General features: G+C 38.5%; 1 protein-coding gene across 2 annotated transcripts in view; it reads left to right on the top strand.

Annotated features, from left to right (window-relative positions):
• Positions 1-21,567, top strand: part of MMP16 (matrix metallopeptidase 16) — a 203,038-nt gene that overhangs the window by 79,748 nt on the left and 101,723 nt on the right. The window contains exon 2 of one of the 2 annotated variants that reach the window (XM_013172387.3): positions 15,005-15,153. The exons of the other annotated variant lie outside the window; for it this stretch is intronic. Coding sequence (XP_013027841.1) covers positions 15,005-15,153 — 149 coding nt within the window. The remainder of the gene's footprint in view (positions 1-15,004; positions 15,154-21,567) is intronic. 2 annotated transcript variants of the gene reach the window in all.

Here is a 21,567-nt window from a genome sequence, read left to right as displayed (position 1 = left end):
TGAAACAACCTCTTCGGACATATAAAAAAGGACCATGCTAATTAATATATTTTGTTTAATGCACTGTCAATATCATGGAATCACATAATCATAGAATCATAGAATCGTAGAATCATAGAATCATAGAATGGTTTGGTTTGGAAGGGGCCTTTAAGATCTCTTAGTTCCAAATATGGGGGGTTGCTCAAAGCCCCATCCAACTTGGCCTTATACTCTTCCAGGGATGGGGCATCCACAGCTTTTCTGGGCAACCTGTGCCAGTGCCTCACCACCCTCTGAGTAAAGAACTTCTTCTTAATATCTAATCTAAATCCATTCAGTTCAAAATCCATTTCAGTTTAAATCCATTAACCCTTGTTCTATTACTTGTTGTATCCTTGTTCTATCATTACATGGCCCAATAAAAAGTCCCTCTCCAGCTTTCCTGTAGGCCCCCTTTAGGTAATGGAAGGCTGCTATAATGTCTCCCTGGAGCCTTCTCCAGGCTGAACAACCCTAAGTCTCTCAGCCACTCTTCATAGGAGAGGTGCTCCATCCCTCTGATCATCTTTGTGGTCCTTTTCTGGGCTCAGTCCAACAGAATCACTTCCCTCGACCTGCTAGCCATGCTTCTTTTGATGCATTGGCTTTCTGGGGTGCAAGCGCACATTGCTGGATCATGTTGAGCTTCTCATTAACCAACAACCTCAAGTACTTCTCAGAGCTGTTCTCAATCCATGCTCCACCCAGCCTGTATTTATGCTTGGAATTGCCCTGACCCAGCTGCAGGACCTTACACCTAGCCTTATTGAACTTTTTGAGGTTTGCACAGGCCCACCTTTCAAGCCTGACAAGGTCCCTCTGGATGGAGTCCCTTCCCTCCAGCGTATCGATAGCATCACACAGCTTGGTATCATTAGCTGACATGCTGAGAGTGCACTCAATCCCATTGTCCATGTTGCTGACAAAGATATTAAAGAGCATCAGTCCCAATACCAACTCCTGAGGAATACCACTCATCACTGATCTCCACTTGGACATCAAGACTCTGACCACAGCTCTGAGTGCGACCATCCAGGCAATTCGTTATCCACTGAGTCGTCCACCTGTCAAATCCATGTCTCTCCAATTTAAAGACAAGGATGTCATGTAGGACAACATCAAATGCTTTTCACAAGTCCAGGTAGGTGATATCAGTTGCTCTTCCTCTATCCACTAGTGCTGTAATCCTGTTGTTGAAGGCCACCAGCTTTGTCAGGCATGATCTATCCTTAGTGAAACCATGTTGGCTGTCACAAATCACCTCCTTACTTTCCATATTTTCCAGGAGGATCTGCTTCATGATCTTGCCAGGCACAGAGGTGAGACTGACTGGCCTGTAGTTCTCTGGGTCGTCCTGTTTTCCCCTCTTATGAGGGGTTATGCTTCCCCTCTTCCCGGAAGTGGGAACTTCACCCCACTGCCCCCCACTGCCATGACTTCTCAAATATGATGGACAGCGGCTTAGCAACTGCATCCACCAGTTCCCCCAAGATCTGCAGATGCATCTTATCAGGTCCCATGGACTTGCACACCTTCAGGTTCCTTAGATCGTGATCTTTTCCTACAGTGGGTAGTTCTTCATTCTCCTAGTTCCTGCCTTTGTCTTCTGTGACTTGGGCAGTGTGGCTAGAGCACTTGCCGGTGAAGACTGAGTCAAAAAAGTTGAGTACCTCCGCCTGCTCCATATCCCAGGTAACTAGGACTCCTGTCTCCTTCTGGAGAGGGCCCACAATTTCCTTAGTCTTCCTTTTATCACTGATATATCTATAGAAGTGTTTCTTGTTGCCCTTGATGTCCCTGGCCAGATTTAATTCTATCAGGGCTTTAACTTTCCTAACCTGATTCCTGGCTGCTCAGATGATTTCTCTGTATTCCCCTCAAGCTATCTGTCCTTGCTTCCACTCTCTGTAGGCTTTCTTTTTCATATTTGAATTTGTCAAGGAGCTCCTTGTTCACTGATGAAGGCCTCCTGACATTTTTGCCTGACTTCCTTATATACATAAAATATATGTATATATATTACAGCACATTACACTACAGCATATGATTTAAAACTGTGCCGTTGAAGATGTCAAATAACCATGATTTTTCAACTTAAGTTTATAGTACTACAAAATTTCTATTTGTCTGATGTTGATGATGATGCGCATGATTACAGACTTTAAGGGAAAATCCTAAATTACTGTTAAATCTTACTGATACGAATGACTCTCTTTTGAAGTATGTGACTCACTGCAATGATATTCTCAGAGCCTAAAAGGTCTGTGATCATTTCCACCACTTTAAGACTTTGTTGCTTGTATAGGATGGTGATGGAAGTAGCTAGGCAATCTTTATGAATTCATTCATAAAGAAATCACAAAATGCATTGCTTTGGTTGGTTAGCATATGTGTGTGAGGCCTTTTCTCTACTCTTGTGGAATCTAAAACAAGAAAAACAAATCTGTAGGAGCTATGCAGAAAACTGTGTTTCCTTGGTTGGTGTTCAGTTCCTTGCTTACTTTTAGAAATAATGAAATGGAAGAAACAACTCTGAAATGAAATACTGTGATAATAAGTACAGTTAAAATAATGCCAACAATACACAGATGGATTAGACTAAAAAAATTAGCTTGTAGGTGAGTTAGTGCAAAGCTATAGAGATCAAATATCCTAATATTAAGGCAATCACAAAGTGCGGTTTATCCCTCAACTTTGGGTAATCTTCTGGACTGTGATGAGAATTATTTTTAACACTTGCCTTCCTTGAAACAACCATAAATGACAGTTGCATTTAGATAGCATTTTATATATTCCAAAGTCTGTCTGGATTCTTGCAATGCTGGGCTGAGGAAAGTCTGGAAGCATCACTCGTTCTTATCTTTGCTACGAGGAAATCCAGCTAATTTTCCCAGGAACACATAATGGGCCTGTGGCTCAACCAGGATTGTTCTGACTCCAGCCTCATCTTTTTTTTTTTTTCATTTATGCCAGTCACCTGACCTGTCCCATGCAGTTCTGGGATCCAGGCATCTGAATAAACCCCCACAGTTACAAATGACAAGAATCAGTAAAAGAGAGAAAGCACTCTAAACTCAGCAAAGATCGAGGATATTCCAGGTGTGAACATATAAGTAACCTTTCAGAAGATTCATAGAGAGAGAAAGATGCAAGAAAGGAGAAGCAAAAGGTTTACAGGGACAAATAAAATGACTTATAGGGACTTATAGTGACTGGAGATTATGGGATATTGTGGGCAAGCTCTGTACCATAAAACCTCTTTGATGGTTATCAAAGAAATAGACCACAATTCTTGTAAAAAGTATTCTAGAAAACAGAGTGCTTAGCTATCAGGGGAAAAGTAGCAAAGTTCCACACAAGTGCTTCCTTAGTTTGAGATTCATAAGTAAAATGTGCTGTAGACGAGATAAAGTAAAAAGAGAGCTTTGTGGAGAATTAACTTCCCAGAACTTATTTTCATCTTTGAACACAAGGACTTGTTCCCTTAATCTTACAGTACTCTGCTAGATAAGTTGTTATCTCCAAGACTGTCCCCTCCCTTTTTTTTTTTTTTCCCAAGTGACTGTGGATGACAACTAAGAATTCCTCATTATTTTTCTATCTTATCTTGTTTAAAAGCTTAAATTACTCAGCACTCATTGTACATATAACACCTGCCAGTGTTTCTTTTACGCTGCATTTCATCCTCTTTTCACATGATCTTTAAGTCTTTCCTTCCTATAAATTGTTTCTTCATTTCACATTAAACTAGACAATATTTATTTATGATGAAGGAATTGACTCTCATTCTTAGTTTCTTCAGTGTAGCACAATAGGACTCTGTAACATCTGTTTGTCTTCTACTCCATAAACACTAATAATTAGTGTTGTTCCCATCTTGATATTTCCCAATTCTCTATCAGTCCTTTTTTTTTCGTCCTCATGTTAGTAGTTCTTGTGACTTATGAGCAGAGAGGGTCCATAAAGTTGTTCAGGAAAACAAGAATGTAGATATCTTTTTCCTCCTGGATAACTACTACTCCCTGTTTTGGAGATCTTGGAATAACATTGGGTACAAGCATGTGAGTTATAATTCCAAATGAAGTCCCTTCTTCTCCATGAGGAGGGCATCTAAGAAAATCAGTCACTATAACCATAATTTGCAAGGGGCATATGTTTAGCCAATGTTAGTAGTCTTGCGTTTCAAACCAAAGTTTTGCTATTAAGTCACTTGAGAGGGGTTTGTTAGAATTGCTAACTTAAATTAGCCAGCCGTGGGACAGATTCTTGTTTGTACCTATACACCTTTCCCTCTGTGACCTAAAATATACATTTACTTTAGGTGGGAATACCGTACACAGTAAAATAGTCTATCCTTTTGTTTGACAATATGAGAAAGAGCCTGGAAAAATTTTAGAGTAATTATTACAACAGACCTCAGGGGGAGGGGGACAGAAAACAAACAAGGAAACAAACAAACAAACAAACAAAAAACACAATAAAAATACCAACAAAGTAATTACTTACCTGGATCTCTCATCCCTCAGAGACTTTTCCCTGAACCAGTATGAAGAGGTTTGAGCTAATATGAATAGGATTCTGCAAGTTGTCGGGATGCTTCAGTTTAGAATCACAGAATCACAGAATGGTTGAGGTTGATGGGACCTCTGGAGGCCATCTGGTCCAACCTCCCTGCTCCAGCAGGGACAATTAAGGCAGGTTGCCCAGGACCGTGTCCAGGTAGCTTCTCATGATCTCCAAGGAGGAAGACTCCACAACCTCTCTGGGCAACCAGTGCCAGTGCTCTGTCACCCACACAGTAAAGAAGTGCTTCCTGATGCTTAGATTGAACCTCTTGTGTTCCGTCTGGTGCCCATTGCCTCTTGTCCTGGAACTACACACCACAGAAAAGAGCCTGGCTCCATGCTCATTGCATCGTCCCTTCAAGTATTTGTATACATTGATGAGATTCCCCCTGAGCCTCCTCTTCTCTGGCTGAAGAGTTCCAGATCTCTCAACCTTTCCCTCACAGGAGACGTGCTCCAGTCCCTTCATCATCTTCATGGCCTTTAAAGTATCAGATAAAACTCTTAAGCATACATGACTTACACAGCCAGATTATTCAGCACAACATCCTTAGCATTGCTTTTCATATTTTCAAAGAAGCTATAGAAATTCTAGTATGATGTAAGGACGGTGTTCCCTAACATAAGCTGTATGAAGGAGTATTTACATCTACTAGAGCTGTTAGTTTTATTTGTGGTAGTCTTTCCACTGATCTGGGTCCATGCCAGACTTCTTCAGAGATTTCTATTAGTGACTGGAGAAATATTCCTTCAGAAACTAATGAATAAGTTTCACATTCTACAGTCAGCTATAAATATGTATAATGTTTTGGGGAATGATCAAGGTACAAAGAGTTTCTTTCCACAGCAAAGATTCGTATCGTAATCTGTTATAACACTAACCCACTCCCTGTACAGACACTTGGTAGTAGTGAATGAAAAATGTAACTCCTGCCTTGGGAACTGGGTAATATCTGACCCTTGTTCCGTGCATATTTCTGAGTCTCTCAAGCACAGCTGTACATGTGATTTCTACCTTTTCTACTTACTGGGAACCTCTTTCGTTACTGCTGCTCTCAAGGTACATGGTTTTTCCATATTCAAGTGTGACAGTAAAGCAAAGAATTTAGCACATTTAAACTAAAATAGAACCATAAATATTGGGAAAACAGCAATCATTTTTGAATATATTTTGCCTTTTTAATTATGCCATATTTTTGGTTCAGGTCACTAACCAGGCAGATCTTATGCAGTCTGGACCTGAAGTGGAATTACTCCTCGCTGCAAGTGTGAGCTTTTAAAATGATCTCAGTCACCATATACTTGCATGGGGCAATTCCAGGCTCTGACCCCCTCTCTCCTGACTGCCCGTAGGAGGAGGTATACATGAACATGTACTGGCAAATACGGTTTCATACTGAGACTTATATAATATGAATGTTCAGTTTCCCACCCATTTTGTAGCAGGGACACAGGAAAAAATCTATAAGGATATACATGCTAAAGCTGTGGAGATGCCTCAAATATTTTTTAATGAACCAACTGTAGCAATACTGAACTAGAATCATAGAATCACAGAATATCCCGAGTTGGAAGGGACCCGTAAGGATCATCAAGTCCAACTCCTGGCACCACACAGGTCTGCCCAAAAATTCAGACCATGTGACTAAGTGCACAGTCCAAATGCTTCTTAATTCAGACAGGCTTGGTGCAGTGACTACATCCCTGGGGAGCCTGTGCCAGTGCGCAACAACCCTCTCGGTGAAGAACCTCTTCCTCATGTCCAACCTGAACCTCCCCTGTCACAGCTTGACACGAGTCCCTCAGGTCCTATCACTGGTCACTAAAGAGAACAGATCAGCGCCTGCCCCTCCACTCCCTCTCATGAAGAAGCTGTAGACTGCGATGAAGTCTCCCCTCAGCCTCCTTTTTTTCAGGCTGAACAGACCTAGTGACCTCCGCTGCTCCTTGTACGTCTTCCCATTTAGCCCCTTCAACATCTTTGTAGCCCTTCTCTGAACATTCTCCAATAGTTTCATGTCCTTTTTGTACTGTGGTGCCCAGAACTGCACACGGTACTTGAGGTGAAGCCGGACCAGCGCAGAGTAGAGCGGGACAGTCACTTCCCTCGACCGACTAGCGATGCCGTGCTTGATGCACCCCAGGATACGGTTGGCCCTCCTGGCTGCCAGGGCACACTGTTGGCTCATATTCAACTTGCTATCAACCAAAACCCCCAGATCCCTCTCTGCGGGGCTGCCATCCAACATCTTGTCGCCCAGTCTATATATAGCCAGGCTTGCCCAGTCCCAGATGCAGAATCTTGCAGTTGCTCTTGTTAAACTTCATGCGGTTGGTGACTGCCCAGCTCTCCAATCTGTCCAGATCTTTCTGCAAGGCCTTTCCACCCTCAACAAAGTCAACAACTCCTCCAAGTTTAGTATCATCAGTAAATTTGCTCAAAACACCTTCTAGTCCTACATCCAAATCATTTATAAAAACATTGAAGAGAACTGGCCCTAAAATGGAGCCTTGGGGGACCCCACTGTTGACTAGCTGCTAGCCTGATGCGGCCCCATTTACCACAGACCTTTTAACCCTACCCGTCAGCCAATTATTCATCCATCGTGTGATGTTTTTGTCTACCTGTATGCTGGACATTTTGTCCAGTATGATCCTATCAGAAACAGTGTCAAAAGCTGTACTGAAATCCAAAAAATCATAGCTGGTTTCCCTCGATCGACTAAATGGGTGATCTTATCATAAAGGAAATCAAGTTAGTCAAACAGGACCTACCCCTCATGAACCCATGTTGGCTGGGACCAATGACTACATTGTCCCCCAGGTGCGCTTAAATAACTTCAAAGATAACCTTCTCCATAATTTTACCAGGCACTGACATGAGACTGACAGGCCGGTAGTTGCCAGTTGCCAACTAAATGAGGCTGAATGTATTCTTTTCACTGGCTGTATTCAGTTTATGAGGCAAGGTTCTGGTAGCAGGGGGACTGCAGGGATGGCCTCTATGAGAAGAATCCAGAAGCTGCCCCATGTTAGATAAGGGCTAGTTCCAGCCAGCTCCAAAGGGACCCGCCGCTGCCCAGAGATGAACCACTAAGTGACGTTGTTTGTGCCTCTGCGAGAGCAGAATTAAGAAAGGGAAAAAACAAACAAACAAACAAAAAAAACTGCTAGGCAACAGCAGCTGGGAGAGCGAGGAGTGAGAAGCAGCCCTGCAGACCCCAAGGTCAGTGCAGAAGGAGGGCAGGAGGTGCTCGAGGCACGGAGCAGAAGTTCCTCTGCAGCCTGTGGAGAGGCCCCTGGTGGAGCAGGCTGTCCCCCTGCAGCCCATGGGTCCCACACGGAGCAGATCTCCACGCTGCAGCCCGTGGAGGAGCCCCCGGTGGAGCAGGTGGATGTGGCCTGGAGGAGGCTGCGGCCCATGGAGAGCCCACGCAGGAGCAGGGGGTCTGGGGGGAGCTGCCACCCGTGGGGGACCCGTGCTGGAGCAGTTTGCTCCTGATGGATAGACCCAATGGTAAGGATCCATATTGGAGCAGTTCTTGAAGAGCTGCTGCCTGTGGGCAGCCCCTGCAGGTTCAATTCGGGAAGGATGGCATCCCGTGGGAGGGACCCCACATAGAGCAGGGACAGAGAGTGACCATGAAGGAGCTGTGGAGACAAGGTGTTAGGGATTGGCCACAGCCCGCTGCCTCCCGTTTGCCACTCATAGAGAGGAGGTAGAAGAGGATGGATGCGGGGGGGGGGGGGGGGGGGGGGGGGGGGGGGGGGAGGTGGTTTTTGTTTGTTTTGTTTCTCACTTCTCTAGCTTGTTAGTAATAGGTAATAAATTTCTTTAATCTCCCTATGCTGTCTGTTCTGCCCATGACAATAATTGTTGAGTGATCTCCCTGTCCTTATCTCAGCCTTTGAGCCCTTTTTATCCTATTTTCTCTGCCCCTTGATCCCTTTTCACCCTATTTTCTCGCCCTTTTCCTTTTGAGGAGGGGGGAGTGAGAAAGCAGTTGTGGCGAACCACAACACTGGTCCACTATGAGCTCACTCTACTGCTTCCAAGACTACATCTAAGTATTTACTACAGTGTGGTCTTCAATCTAGACAACCCATAGACTTTTTCTATTTTTAAGACCTTATTGCAAACTTCTAATCCATATTAAAGATTACAGATACTAATGTCTGAGACCATGCCAATATAACACCTGAATTAACTTCTGGGTGTTTGTCACAATAATTCAGAAGAAAATAAATAATCATCTTTCTAGGTGAGGAAGAGTTAGGTCATCTGAGAACTAAATATCCTAAGTTGGTATTTTGTCTTTTCTTTGGCATGTGTGAAATGTGAAACGAGATAGTTGCTTGGTTTGAAGGTAATTCCTTCTTTAATTTAAGATCTTTCATGCCCTGCTCTACAATTTCCAAGAAGTGGATTTATTTGTGACCTTCAAAGCATTCCAGACTAATGTATTCTGAATGTGCAAGCTCAGTTTTAGTTTCTAAATATTAGTTATCTCAAATTAAACCATAGATAGAAAACTGATCATGACCATTAAGCTATTATGTTATCTATCATAATTTGTATTCACATTTGTTAGTCTCTTCTGATAGACTAGGTTGGATTCTCCTAGTCTGTTTGTTCTTATATGCTTTTGGGGGGAAGAACGTAACTAAGGATTTTTCTCACCAGATAGATACCGTACACAATATATACTGTGTAGACAATTATCTGTGTTCTGTAAATTCACATTGGTGTTAAAAAGAGTAATCATCAATAAGGAATTGGTGGAATCAGAGATAAGAGGTGGGAAAAACAGCAGAAAATTCCCCATACTGCTCTGTGCAAGTGCTTACTTCTGTCTCTCTCTGGCTATCTGTCTATCAAGTTGCCACTGAAAAGTCAGTACTGGCTGCAGAAGTTAGGCCTGCAACTAAAATATACCATTAGCCATTAAAAACTTGCAACAATACATCGTTGCTATGAGACAAGCATGGCTGGAAAAAAAAAATAAATCATTGATTCTTTAGATTCTAAGCATATTGAATCGGTTTCAGAAGTACTTTATAAACACCAGGGCAGTTTCAAGTGGCATCACAGTAGCAGTAACAAGCTGATAGGCAAACTCTAAAGCAGATAGATATTAACTTTGTTTGGAAATTGCAGATTAGCAGGGTGTATGATTAACTGGCCTGCATGGAGAGCTAAACTGGCTATACAGTTACTAATTCTGAACTTAGCTTATTTATCTATATAATAGTGAAAACTTTCAAGTTCTTTTCAAGGTGATATCAGCGCCTAAACTGCTAAATCCTGTGGCGATCAGTAAAAGTTAGATTCCTAAATATATGTTTTTTGAAAATATAAATCTCCTAAATTACTCAGACATTTTAAATAATTCCACTTAAATTGTTTTTAGTAGAAGTACCTTAAAAAACAAAACTCAAAATACTTTGAAGTTAAGAAATCTCAGAGTTCTACTCAGTACCTACAGGAATTTTGTTTTTATGATAAAATCTGAGAAAGGAACACAAATACATGAATAATAATGATATGCAGCTGCACTACTGAAGGTATTCGTGAAATTGTTTTGATCTGTGCTTTCTGAGCCTGTTTGATTTACTAAGGTTTCAGGTTTATAGAACATAAATGTACTGTAGCTTATACTGTGCAGTCATTAAGTAACACTAATGATTCATTGATAAATTCTATCTTAGAAATCACACAGCTCTCAGATACTCTTCATAATAGTCTCACTTCTTAATCTTTAATTATGATATATGGATTATCTTTGTTTCTGTAACCGTCTGGTGTCAACATGGTGTTTTTAAGAGTACTCTTTCTTCCCAAACTAGCAAAGATCTGAATGACTGAAGTCCACCACTGTATTTCATACATTTTAAATTAACCCATACTTTCTCCTTTATAGGAGAAAACATACAGATGAATGACAAAGTGATATCTATTCTGTAGCTAAATGATTGGTATAGCATAGCGTTAGTAGCAGATACAAACGAAGATGAAAAGAGCTCATCCTGGCAGGAGACACACAAACTATCAAAAAACCTTAGGCATATAGTCAATGACATTCTAAATCTGGAAGTTAATACAGCTCATGTTCTAAGTACTTATGGGTTCCACAGATTCCTGCAAAATTGGCAGTTCCCCTACAAACTCCTAGCATTTCTCATTTCCTCACCTGTGAGCTTTGTTTACTTTTATTTTTTCCCTTATACTTATGAAAAAAAAAGAAGATGAAATTATGTAGGGGGAATTCTTCTAATGCAAAAGGCATATGTAGAGCATGGTTTTATAATTTTAAAACATCTAAATAAATGAGTTATAAGTCTTGAAGTTCGATTAGTGAGAAAAAAATAGTTTTAGGTTAATTTTATTTCCTTGGTTTTGTCCAAAACCAAACCTTTGAGTGCCCACATCCTTCTGAATTACTCCTAACAGTCTTCAGTTAAAAATCCAATGTTTGTTAATAGGACAACAATAAGAACCAATATACAAATCGAGGGCAAGCAGATGCTTAGTGGAGATAGATTTTAGCTTCTAGTTTCCTAGAGGTTAGTGTGAACAACGAAAAGTCTCTGAGATTAAACAAATGGCATTCATTTAGTTTATTTTAAAAGATTAGAGTGACACATAAGAGAGTTCTAATACATAAAAGGCTGCTGCAGAGGGGAAAAGAATAATCAGTTCCCTTCACCCATAGCAGGTAAAATGAGAAGCTACAGGCTTAAATTAGAGCAAGGGAGATTCAGTTCTGAGGCAAACCTCCCAGAGGATGGCAAAGCGTTGTAATAGAGAGGGAAGTGGTGGAGCCTGTTGTCTTGCAGCTATGTTTTTCTGTGGTTATCATAAGAGGTTAACATTGCTGTCAGATTTCTGCTGAACAAGAAAGCCATGCCCAGAAGCTTCACTTGAAATAGTAGTATTTTATCTTCCTATATTGTATAAAGAAATGTGAGATATCGCTGATTTTGGAGTCCATGCAAAGTGTCTCTGTTGGCATCCCAAAGGTTACGTGTTGGATGGATGTACTTCACTAGTTCCTTTTTCCAGGACAAACGACTTCCTCAGAATGATAGATGACTTGCTGGCACTGTGCTGTCATTTTTGAAGTGTGTTAAGGCAGAGAGACATTTAATTTCATTAGTGAGGGAGGGAGAAAGTCTTTTGGCCATAATTTCTTAAATAGGTTGCATCAAAATTACAAGGCTGTGAGAAAATTGTTTTAATTTGTTCTCCTGCTATGGCTGCCTCATTCTTTTCCTTTCTGATATTTTCACCACCTCTATATTTTGAACTTAATTTTAAAGTTAAGTTTCTCCTTCCTAATTCCCAGCATTTGGACAGCGTACAATGGAGTCCTAGACACATATTTCAATAATCTGGCATACTGAGCCAAGGTCCTTCAAAATCCATTAGTAAAAAATCGGGGAATCTGAGGAATGAAACAGAAACCAGATTTGTTGTCTCTTGTCTTGTTTCATGAGCCACAATATTACAGAACACTAATAGCTTTTAGTAGTATCTGAGCTTGCTTTCAAGCATTCACCAGTTATTAGCCTTGGAGGCCAATTAGTCTAAATTTTCAGAAAAAGGAACTTGTTTTCAGGCTGTCCTCTGACTTTCCAGTCAGACTGTGTCTTCTATTTGCTATTTTAAATCGTAAGGGAAGAGCCAGAGCCAGGTGATCTACTTCCTTTATTCAACATTAGGGAGTGATTATCGGGTGTCCTGTATTTTTAGAAGGGAGTAGGCTCCTGCTGTTTCTGAGCCACCTCTCTTTTCTTTTTCCCCTGTGTCTGCAGTGGTACTGTACTTAATTCCAGTTTGTCCACTCCTCTTCCTTTCTTCCATGAGCAGTGCTCTCCAAGCCCTTTTTTCTGTCTCTTTCTCTCCTTACACCTTTTCTAATTTAGGTATCTGAAACTTCAGCTTCTGGTAAATCTGGCAAATTGTAACCCCATACCCGTCTCCGTCAGTTTGCCACAGTGAGGATGTTTTTGAGTGGTGATAAATGGTCTCTCAAGCCTACCAAGGAAATTTTTGTGCCCTTAACACACAGAAGAGAACTTTGCAGAAAGCCCTACTGTGTGTCTGCATACCAAATTAATGCTGAGAAGGTGGCAAGAAGGTGGCATCAGTTTTGGGAGCAGTGATATGCTGCTCAGAATTATTTTTCTTCCCCAGGTGATCGTTTGTTTTAGTATCATAGTTTGACATTCTTCCCCTTGTCTTTTCTTCAATGGCTTGATGAGTCTCAAAGTAACCCCATCCTTAAATATATTCTTTGTAAGTATACAAGTTCAAAGTATTTTGTAAGTATGTAAGTTCAAAGGAACTCTTTAAATTACCTTGAAATTAACCCACTCTGCATCAAACTAATTTGTTACTTCCGTGGTCACATTTCCACATATATTACTCTTGCCAACCTTCAACTCCGAGCTGGCCTTTCAGAGCCATCCTCCAGTAATGGAAGGAAAAGTAGACTTCCTGCAAAAAAATGACACATAAGCTAAATGATGTGATGACACAAAATAATAGAAACTTAAAGTTCATAAGTTCATCCTTGAAGCTGGAAAGTGCAAGAAGTCAGGAGAATGCAAAATTGGATGTAGGTACAGATTGTAATAGTTCAGTTTCATGGAAAATAAGAGCATCATCCTATCTATTAAATATAATTCTGTTCTTATTCTGAAGGGCTCCTGTATATAGAGATAGTGTGAAGGTGACAGAGGTTAGGCTACATCTTAATCCTGTCTGTATTGTATCTCCCCATTGTGCAGAGCTTACAAACATTTTTGAGATAGTGTCTGTCTCTGGATATGTAAACCTGTTTAAATTTGAAATATCCAAACTTATAACCTGAAGATTCCGCCTATCTTTAGTGCTGGTTTGATCCTTTACTTGCACTGTGCCAATGTTCACCTATAATTCATGTTCACTGCAACATGTCACATGACAACAAATTGTTCCATCTTGAGGTACTTCTCTGGAAAGCTTAGGGTATTTTTTAGATATGTAAAATGGGAGTGAACCACAAACATGGTTATCTTTCTATGGACAGGACTCTGCAAGCTAAACTTAAGGTTGAAAATTGCAATTGTATGGTTTGGTGTCAGGATGTGTGTAAACTGTGTGTATAAACAGATAAATAACCCAGCAGCATTGTATAAGGTAGACAAAGCCCATGACACACTTATAAGGGGAGAGCAGGTGGATAAAGTTTATTAATGTAACAATTCTGAATCCATGAATGTGATAGATCTGAGAGAGGTGACTGAATTTCTTTATTTATTTAAGAATGGAAAAACTGATTTATGGGGTTGCATGTGCTTTTTTACTGTGGAGAGTGAAGCTAAAGGAGGACAATTTAACCATTTCTTGTGTAGTGGCAATATGTACACTTTTCATTGTAGTGAGTAGTTCTACTCCTCAGATGAGAAGCTAAGATATTTTCAGATGTATCAGTACTCTCATCAGCTTAAAAGTCTTACACTGTGCTTTGTATAGGCTGGATTTTGAGAATGCTTCGAAACATTAGGATAACAGCAGCTACTCATTTGTGAAACGTTGCCTCAAGAGGACAGCATGTTTCAGAGAGTTTTTCCAGGTGTACTAAGATATTGGCTGTAATCCACACAGCTTTCAGTTATTTGGACTATGCCCTCTATTCTTACTTCTACACAATTAAGAACATAAAGAGTTGGCACTAAATCTATCTGGATCTGAAAAGGAGGATCCTCTTACCAGGGAGATTCCTGTAAGTGCACACAGACTCTGCTGCTTCCCTCTTTCCCAGCCACGTGCTTTGCATATAAATATGTGTTTGATATTCATCCTGGAAAATGAATCTCTTCTCACCCTCTCTTTCGTATTCTTTCAGAGTAGATAACAATGAAGTGTAACTGTGTGAGAGCTATTGTGGATTTATTATAGTTGGTAAATATTATTATGTATCTGGTGGACAGCCAATTATATGTGGCATATATTGTAGATTTTACATTTTGCCTGCTTTATTTTTTTTTTTTTTGAAGTGCCTGCAGCAAGGGATAGGTGGTTAAGTTGTAACTTCAAATAAATAAATACATTAAAAAAATAATTGAAGCAGGCAGTTTCAGATAATAAAGAGAACTGGCTCCTGGGTAAAAAACACTGTAAGTCTGGAAACAGCAGAATCTTTAATAAAGGAGAAGAAATGAAAAGCCCAAAGAATTTCTTCTCTGGAAAAAGAAAAAAAAAAGGCAAAAAAAAAAATTAAATCAAAAGACCCAAACCTCCAATAAACTAACAGGATTTAACAGGATTTATGAATCAGAAGCTTCATTATATATCATACAAAACTAATTACTGGGGAGCTCTTTATTTACCTCTAATTTCTATTTAATAGCCACTGCACTTGTCATTGCAGGTATGGTTACAAAAGTATGGCTACCTTCCACCAACTGACCCCAGAATGTCGGTGTTGCGCTCTGCAGAAACCATGCAATCAGCTATAGCTGCCATGCAGCAGTTCTATGGCATTAATATGACAGGAAAAGTGGACAGGAACACAATTGAGTAAGTAACTGGTACTGAACTGCTCTTGACTTTTCTGTTTCAGGAAGAGTAAAATAGAAATGGGAAAACTGTATGGAAAATGAAGTAGGGTGACCTGGATATCCAAATAGCATTGCATCTTCAGATGGGGAGCAAAAATGTTTCCACCTCTCCTTGACTTCTTTTATTTTCATCTTGTTCTGCTGTATTTTATGATAGGAGATAGTCAGCTGTCAACTGCTGCCTGCTTTTGGGCCCATGATTCTAAAGAAAATGTTTCAGGCTTAATTAAAGAAAAGGAAGATTATCCGTGTGGAACTGGAGAAATCTATTCGAAACTGCCAAGAATTCACTAAATGTTTCACAGTGGAAAATCTTTAGTGTAAATTTCCTTATCCTCATTACACACAAACACACACAAAAGTTAGCACATTCCACTGGTTCATTCATTTCATGGTTTCCAGTAACAAAAGACCAGGTGTGCTAATTCTCATGTGCAGTAAAACTGGATTAGTTTTGCATGCCCTTTGCAATTCTGGTCATGTAAAGCAGGCAGCATCTGATTTTGCTGAGAGACCAAACACAGCCAAATGCTGTAGAAGGGAGAGATTGAAAGACTCTTCCAAACAGCTCTATGCTATGACAAATTTTAGAAATGTGCAAAGATGCAAAATAGAATGAGTATAATAGAAGATGCAAAACAGAATGAGTATGAAGAAAACTTATTTGAGGCTAAGAGTTGAAGTGTTTGACTCATTCCAGGTAAAATGCAATAAAGATAATCTCATGATTTTAGAAGAAGTAACTTTATCTGAAAAGCAAACAACAACAAAATAACACTATAGAACAATAACAAAATCACATATCCAACATTTATTTTATTGACATATGTTTCTACTACTTCTCAAAAATGTTTTTTGTTTTGTTTTGTTTTGTTTTGTTTTTTGGGGGGAATCCTCTTTAATTTCCCACTTACTAGCCTCAATCTGATGTGTCATCTTTTGTTACTCTTTTCTGGTAAAGTAGCTGACATGAATGATTTTTCAATCATTTATGGTTTAGGGAAGAGACTACCCAAAATGCTGGCAGGATTGGAAAAATCATTTTATTCCACTGGCACATGCATTATTGCATTGAAAAGCAATAAAGCAAAACAGATTTTAGGGCTGCCCAAAGGGGAGGTGAGTTGATCAGACATCCCTCAGTTTTGGAATTTAAAGGACCTTAGAACAGGCATTGCAATAGCAGTACGCTCAGGAAATGCCCTGTGAGAGAGCCATGCTCAGAGATATGTTTGTGATCCAGCCTGCAGGTTGTAAAGACTGGGCTCTTTATTCACCTTGTGATTGATCCTTGAGGGGAGAGTGCTACTACACCCAGCACTAGTAGCCTTATAAAGACACATTAGTGGCAGCTTTGTAAGAAGCAATATATTCCACTAAAAGGAAAATGATCTGTTCAATTAGCAGTACAGAGAAGCTAGAAAGTGGTAAAAGAAAGGAAAAGGGGAGGCCATCTCTTGCTTTAGAGCATCAGTCAGCAAGTTAAAAACAAGAACTAAAACAAACAAACAAAAAATATTTAATTGCAAAAGGAAATACTTTATGTTTGCTAAATTGGGCGTGTTGGGCAGCATGCCAGAAAGATTGTCTTCATTTCTTCTGTTAAGTAAGAGACAAAGAATGCAGCAGTTCAAAACACCCATTTTACAGTTCGGTGGGTCTGAATCTTCCAAACATGAACCTTCCATTCTTTTGATACATGATTTTCTTATCCACAGAAAGACTAAAGCATGGTTGATTCTTAGGTACGTATAATTAATGCTGTATGAATTCCATATTTACTTACACATTTGGAGTTGTATTAACTTGAGTCAAGTTGGGAACAGAACTGATTCTTAGACTTGTCACATTTGCATTGGTCTTGAGAAAAAATAAACTCATTAAACTAAAGTGTGGCCTCAAGTTACCATCAATTAACAGCACTGAATATTCTAGTGAGAAGTGGGGAGATAGCAAAGGATAAATATTTTTTCGTGTTCATTTATGGCAGTAAACATTTGAAATGATTTTCACTTTTGTCTATATGTAAAGAGAATACATACAATCTTTAGACCAGAAAAGTTTGACAGTTTACCATTTGTTTCTCTGTTATTATTATGTTATAATCACATGTAATGCTGGGATTACAAAATAAAGACAGTATCAGGAACCTCATAGAAACGTTCTCATCTTGTGCATACGTGCTTCTCTAGCTTGTCTGGAGAAGAGATTACAGTCTGCCTCTTAGCCTGCAGAAGGATGAACAATTAAAAGAAATTACTGTAGTAATTTGACAGGAACCAACTATGGGAACATGAGCAGAGAAATAACGTCTTGCAGCATCATTATCAAAGTCTCCTGGATGAAATTTGTTGTTCTGAGAAACAGTAAATCCCTTAATGAGTACTTCGGCATGCATAAATGTCAACATCTTCCCCCTACTACTCACCATTCATTTTTTTTTGCTGTATTTTTAAATTGTTTCCCAAGTGATTTGAAAAAATGATGCTTGCTTATTGCTGGGGATATGGAAATATGAGTGGTAGAAATAGATATCATCATAATGACATAAAAAATGAGGGACATTCTGAATAGAATTATTACAATGGCAAATTCAGTGAAAATACTCTGACATTTGCATGGGGTGCAACAATATTTTATGCAATTCATTCATATATTACCAAACCCATCAATGACTCACTAAAAAAGGAAAATTGTGAAAATGGACCCACAGTTGGCTTCTTGGTCTTTCACATCCCTGAAACAAACATGCGAGGCAGAGCAAGAGTAGTTGCTGTCTTTTCTTAAAACTGTTATACATGTTTATTTCCAAAATGTGTTTTGCAGTTTAAAGGGGTACATTACAAACCTCTTGGTATAAAAATAGAATGGTAGTATATAAGATGCTGAATAAATCTCTGTGATAGTAACAAAGCATTTATTTTATTTTAGTGTCATCCTTTACAAATAAATGGCAAATGTGGTCACTTTAGTTCTCAGATGAGTTTCTAACCAAGTTTACTTTATAGGTTACAATTAAAATGTATCATATTTCAATTAGCAGTGAATGATAAATTTTGAGCTGTTGAAATCATATCAGCAGTCTGTTCTATTGGTAAATGTTGTTTTATGTGAAAAAAAAGTACACATAAATTCTTGTTGCCTCAGCAAACATTTAGTGAGAAGCCTTGCTGAGAAACAATCCTCAGTAAGAGTGTTGAAATACCTTACATCATTTTTTGACTGTTTTCTGTTACATACAGGAGTGCCAGTAGTCCTGTAATGATAGTAAGAAAACAATAGGGATGAGTAAAAACGTTTAGAAAATATATCTCTCTCTCTTCACAAGAAGTTTCAGGGTGCCATTCAGTAGTTAACTGAAATCAGTTTTACCAGCCACCAAGTCAAATTGGATTTTTGGTGTTCTCCCTTTTTATCTTCCTTTTGTGGTGTTAGAGTTTTTTCCTAAAAAGACCACTTCCAACCATTTAGTTTATCTCTGACTCTTTCTCTATATATAATAACCATTATACAGTTTTGATGTGGAATAAGCAGGGAAAAGAAATAAAAGGTAGCTTTTTTAATGTTTTGACTCTGCTTTAAAACAAAGTATGACTTTTCACAATTTTTCCTGAAGGCTTAAGAAGGTGAGGAGGGAGAAAGATTTTCTTCCTCTTATCCCCCAAAGAACAAAATATGATAAGGCAATTGACTTGATTTATGAAAAGTTCATTTTCATTTCGCTCTCCTGGAGAAACGTTATAATTTTGCTGCATATTTTTATTTTAATCTTTTCAAATTTTCTGTGAGTCTAAACTGTTTTAATTCTCTTGACATATATAGCTCTTCGAGCTTTAAACTAATGGACCTAAGAGAAGAATTTGATGTAAGATAGTCTACAGATAGAGTACATTAGTCACAATTAAGCCTCTTTATTGAGTACCAATAAAATATTAATATTGGGGGGCTGCTGAATAAAATATTTCCACAAGTTTGGAAACAAACATATGAAAGAGAGGTAGGCAGTCATTACCAGTGTGCACCTTTTAAAATAAAATAATGTATATATTAAATAATTAAATTCTAACATACAATCAAGAACATGGAAAACATCGATCATATTACGCTATAAGCAGCTATATTCGGAAGAAAATAAAAATGAGTGTTTTATACATCAGTTATCCCTCAGATGGAAGAGCACATTACACAATAAGTATCCACAAATTTTATGAGCATTAATGATTACTGACAGAAGCCTTCCCCACAGTCAGAGTAAGACCTGTTAATGTTTAAGAAACTATTTTTAGCATTGAAAAAAAAAAAAAAAAGAGAAAGTGAAAATTATGTGCCAGAGATTGTTAATATTTTGCCTCATTTCTGTGCTAGAAAGGACTTGACTCTGTTACTAACCATTTAATAATTTGTTTAAAACTCTGATTGCCAAATTTAGCTCGGTTAGTATTTAGGTAATAGAGCAGGTGACAGTCCAACACTTCAGCTGCATTAAACAGAAAAAATTGCATCTTTCCTGAAATTTTACATGAAGATAACTTGCTGAAAGCTAGTGAGCCACTTGTGCAAAGGCTTCCATTTACATTTACATTGAGATTTATGCTGTGTATGAACCACAGTCCCAGTCGTTGTATAACCAACAACAGTAAGAACATCAGCTGGCCACACAGAATGACAGCATGGAACGTCCTCTGCCCGTTCGAAGAAGGATGCGAGCTTGACAGGCTGCATAAAACTTCTGATAGGTACATGCCACTTCAAAGTCAATGGAAAAACAAATTGTGACTTCTTAAATTTCATAATTTGTTCCAAATTTGGGAGTATGTTTTGTTTTGTTTAAAATTTTTTGTTAGTATTTCTAGTAAAATAATATTATGTTGAATTCTGAGCCCATGCTACCTACTGGTCTTGGTTTTTTTTGTTTGTTTGTTTGTTTGTTTGTATGTTACTTGTTTGTTTTGGTATTAAATCTTAAGCATAAAACATTTTATGCTAACCTTTTCTGGAGCAGTATTGAACTTTGGACATAACTTGAAAGCTTATTTCAATAACAGCTTTGAAGATTATTTTTAAAAATTCAAAACTTTGAATATTTACACTTTTTGCCCCTGGTCCACCAGTGAGCAAACCTTGTTATTAAAATAGGTTTCGATCAGTTAATCTGAGTAATTTAAACTTTTTTTTTTGGGGGGGGGGAGGGGGGAAGGAAAAAGTGAGGGGTCATGAGAGGAAGGCCTAATTCAATTGCTTTGAATTCATTAATTCAAATGCTTTTGATTCAAATGCCTAATTCATTGCCTTTGAAAATATAAAATTGTAAGTGATATAAATTTATACAAGACCCTGACATTTCTGTACAATGTTTATAACAAAATAGTTTTTGTTTTTGATTTGTTTGTTTGATTGTTTTTTATTATTATTTGTTTGTGTGTGTGTTTCTTTATTGCTTGGTACTTTCTTTTGATGTAGTGCTGATCCTGTGAAAACAGGCTGAGAGAATGAACATTGTTCATCCTGGAGAAGAGAAGGCTCTGGGGAGGGCTTATAGTGGCCTTCCAGTACATAAGGGGGGGGGCCTAGAGGAAAGCTGAGGAGGGACTCTTTGACAGGGGATGTAGTGAAATCCATAGATTTATGAAAACAAGTGTGTCTGATTTCACTGAAATTCAAATTTCATTATCCCATCTCCAAAAAATCATTCCATACACAATATAGTTTGTCCTGTATTAGTAGTTATCAAACTTACAATGCACATCTCATTCTTTGAGTACTGAACTGAAGAATCAATGATTTCACTGGATTATTTACTATATATATATATATATATACAGTAGTACTATATATATGTATATATATAAAATAGTCCTTTGCACTGCAACCATTCCACATTTTCTTATGAACAAAACAAGATAATTTTCTTTATTATGCATATATTTAACTAAGAACATCTACAGGAAAAGATTAAATAAATTAGCTGTGTTTTTTTTTGTTGTTGTTTATTTGTTTCTTTAGTGTTGTTTTTTTTTTTAAGTTTTGTTAACTGTACATATTTTAAAAGGAATCTATATTCTAATTAGATGAAATTTCAAGTGACTTATCATCCATTCATAGAGCTGTTGTGTGTATATATTTACAAAACAATGCTTAAATGCCAGTTTAATGGTCAGAAATTCATCCGTGCAAGCCTGAAGAACATAACCATTGTTGTGGTATATACCATAGGGAAACTGCAGCTTTCACATCAGTAATTATCTGGCATGAGTAAAGTCAATGAATTGGAAAAGTATCAGGGGAGAGTTGTCTTTTACCTATACCATGAATGCCTTTAATCTTACTATCATCCTGGTATGTGCTGCATATGAAATCACCACTTCTGCTGAGT

This window comes from Anser cygnoides, chromosome 2 (assembly GCF_040182565.1).
Source record: "Anser cygnoides isolate HZ-2024a breed goose chromosome 2, Taihu_goose_T2T_genome, whole genome shotgun sequence".
NCBI classification, from domain to species: domain Eukaryota; kingdom Metazoa; phylum Chordata; class Aves; order Anseriformes; family Anatidae; genus Anser; species Anser cygnoides.
The sequence above is the reverse complement of the archived record's forward strand: the minus strand, read 5'-3'. Positions and strand labels throughout refer to the sequence as shown.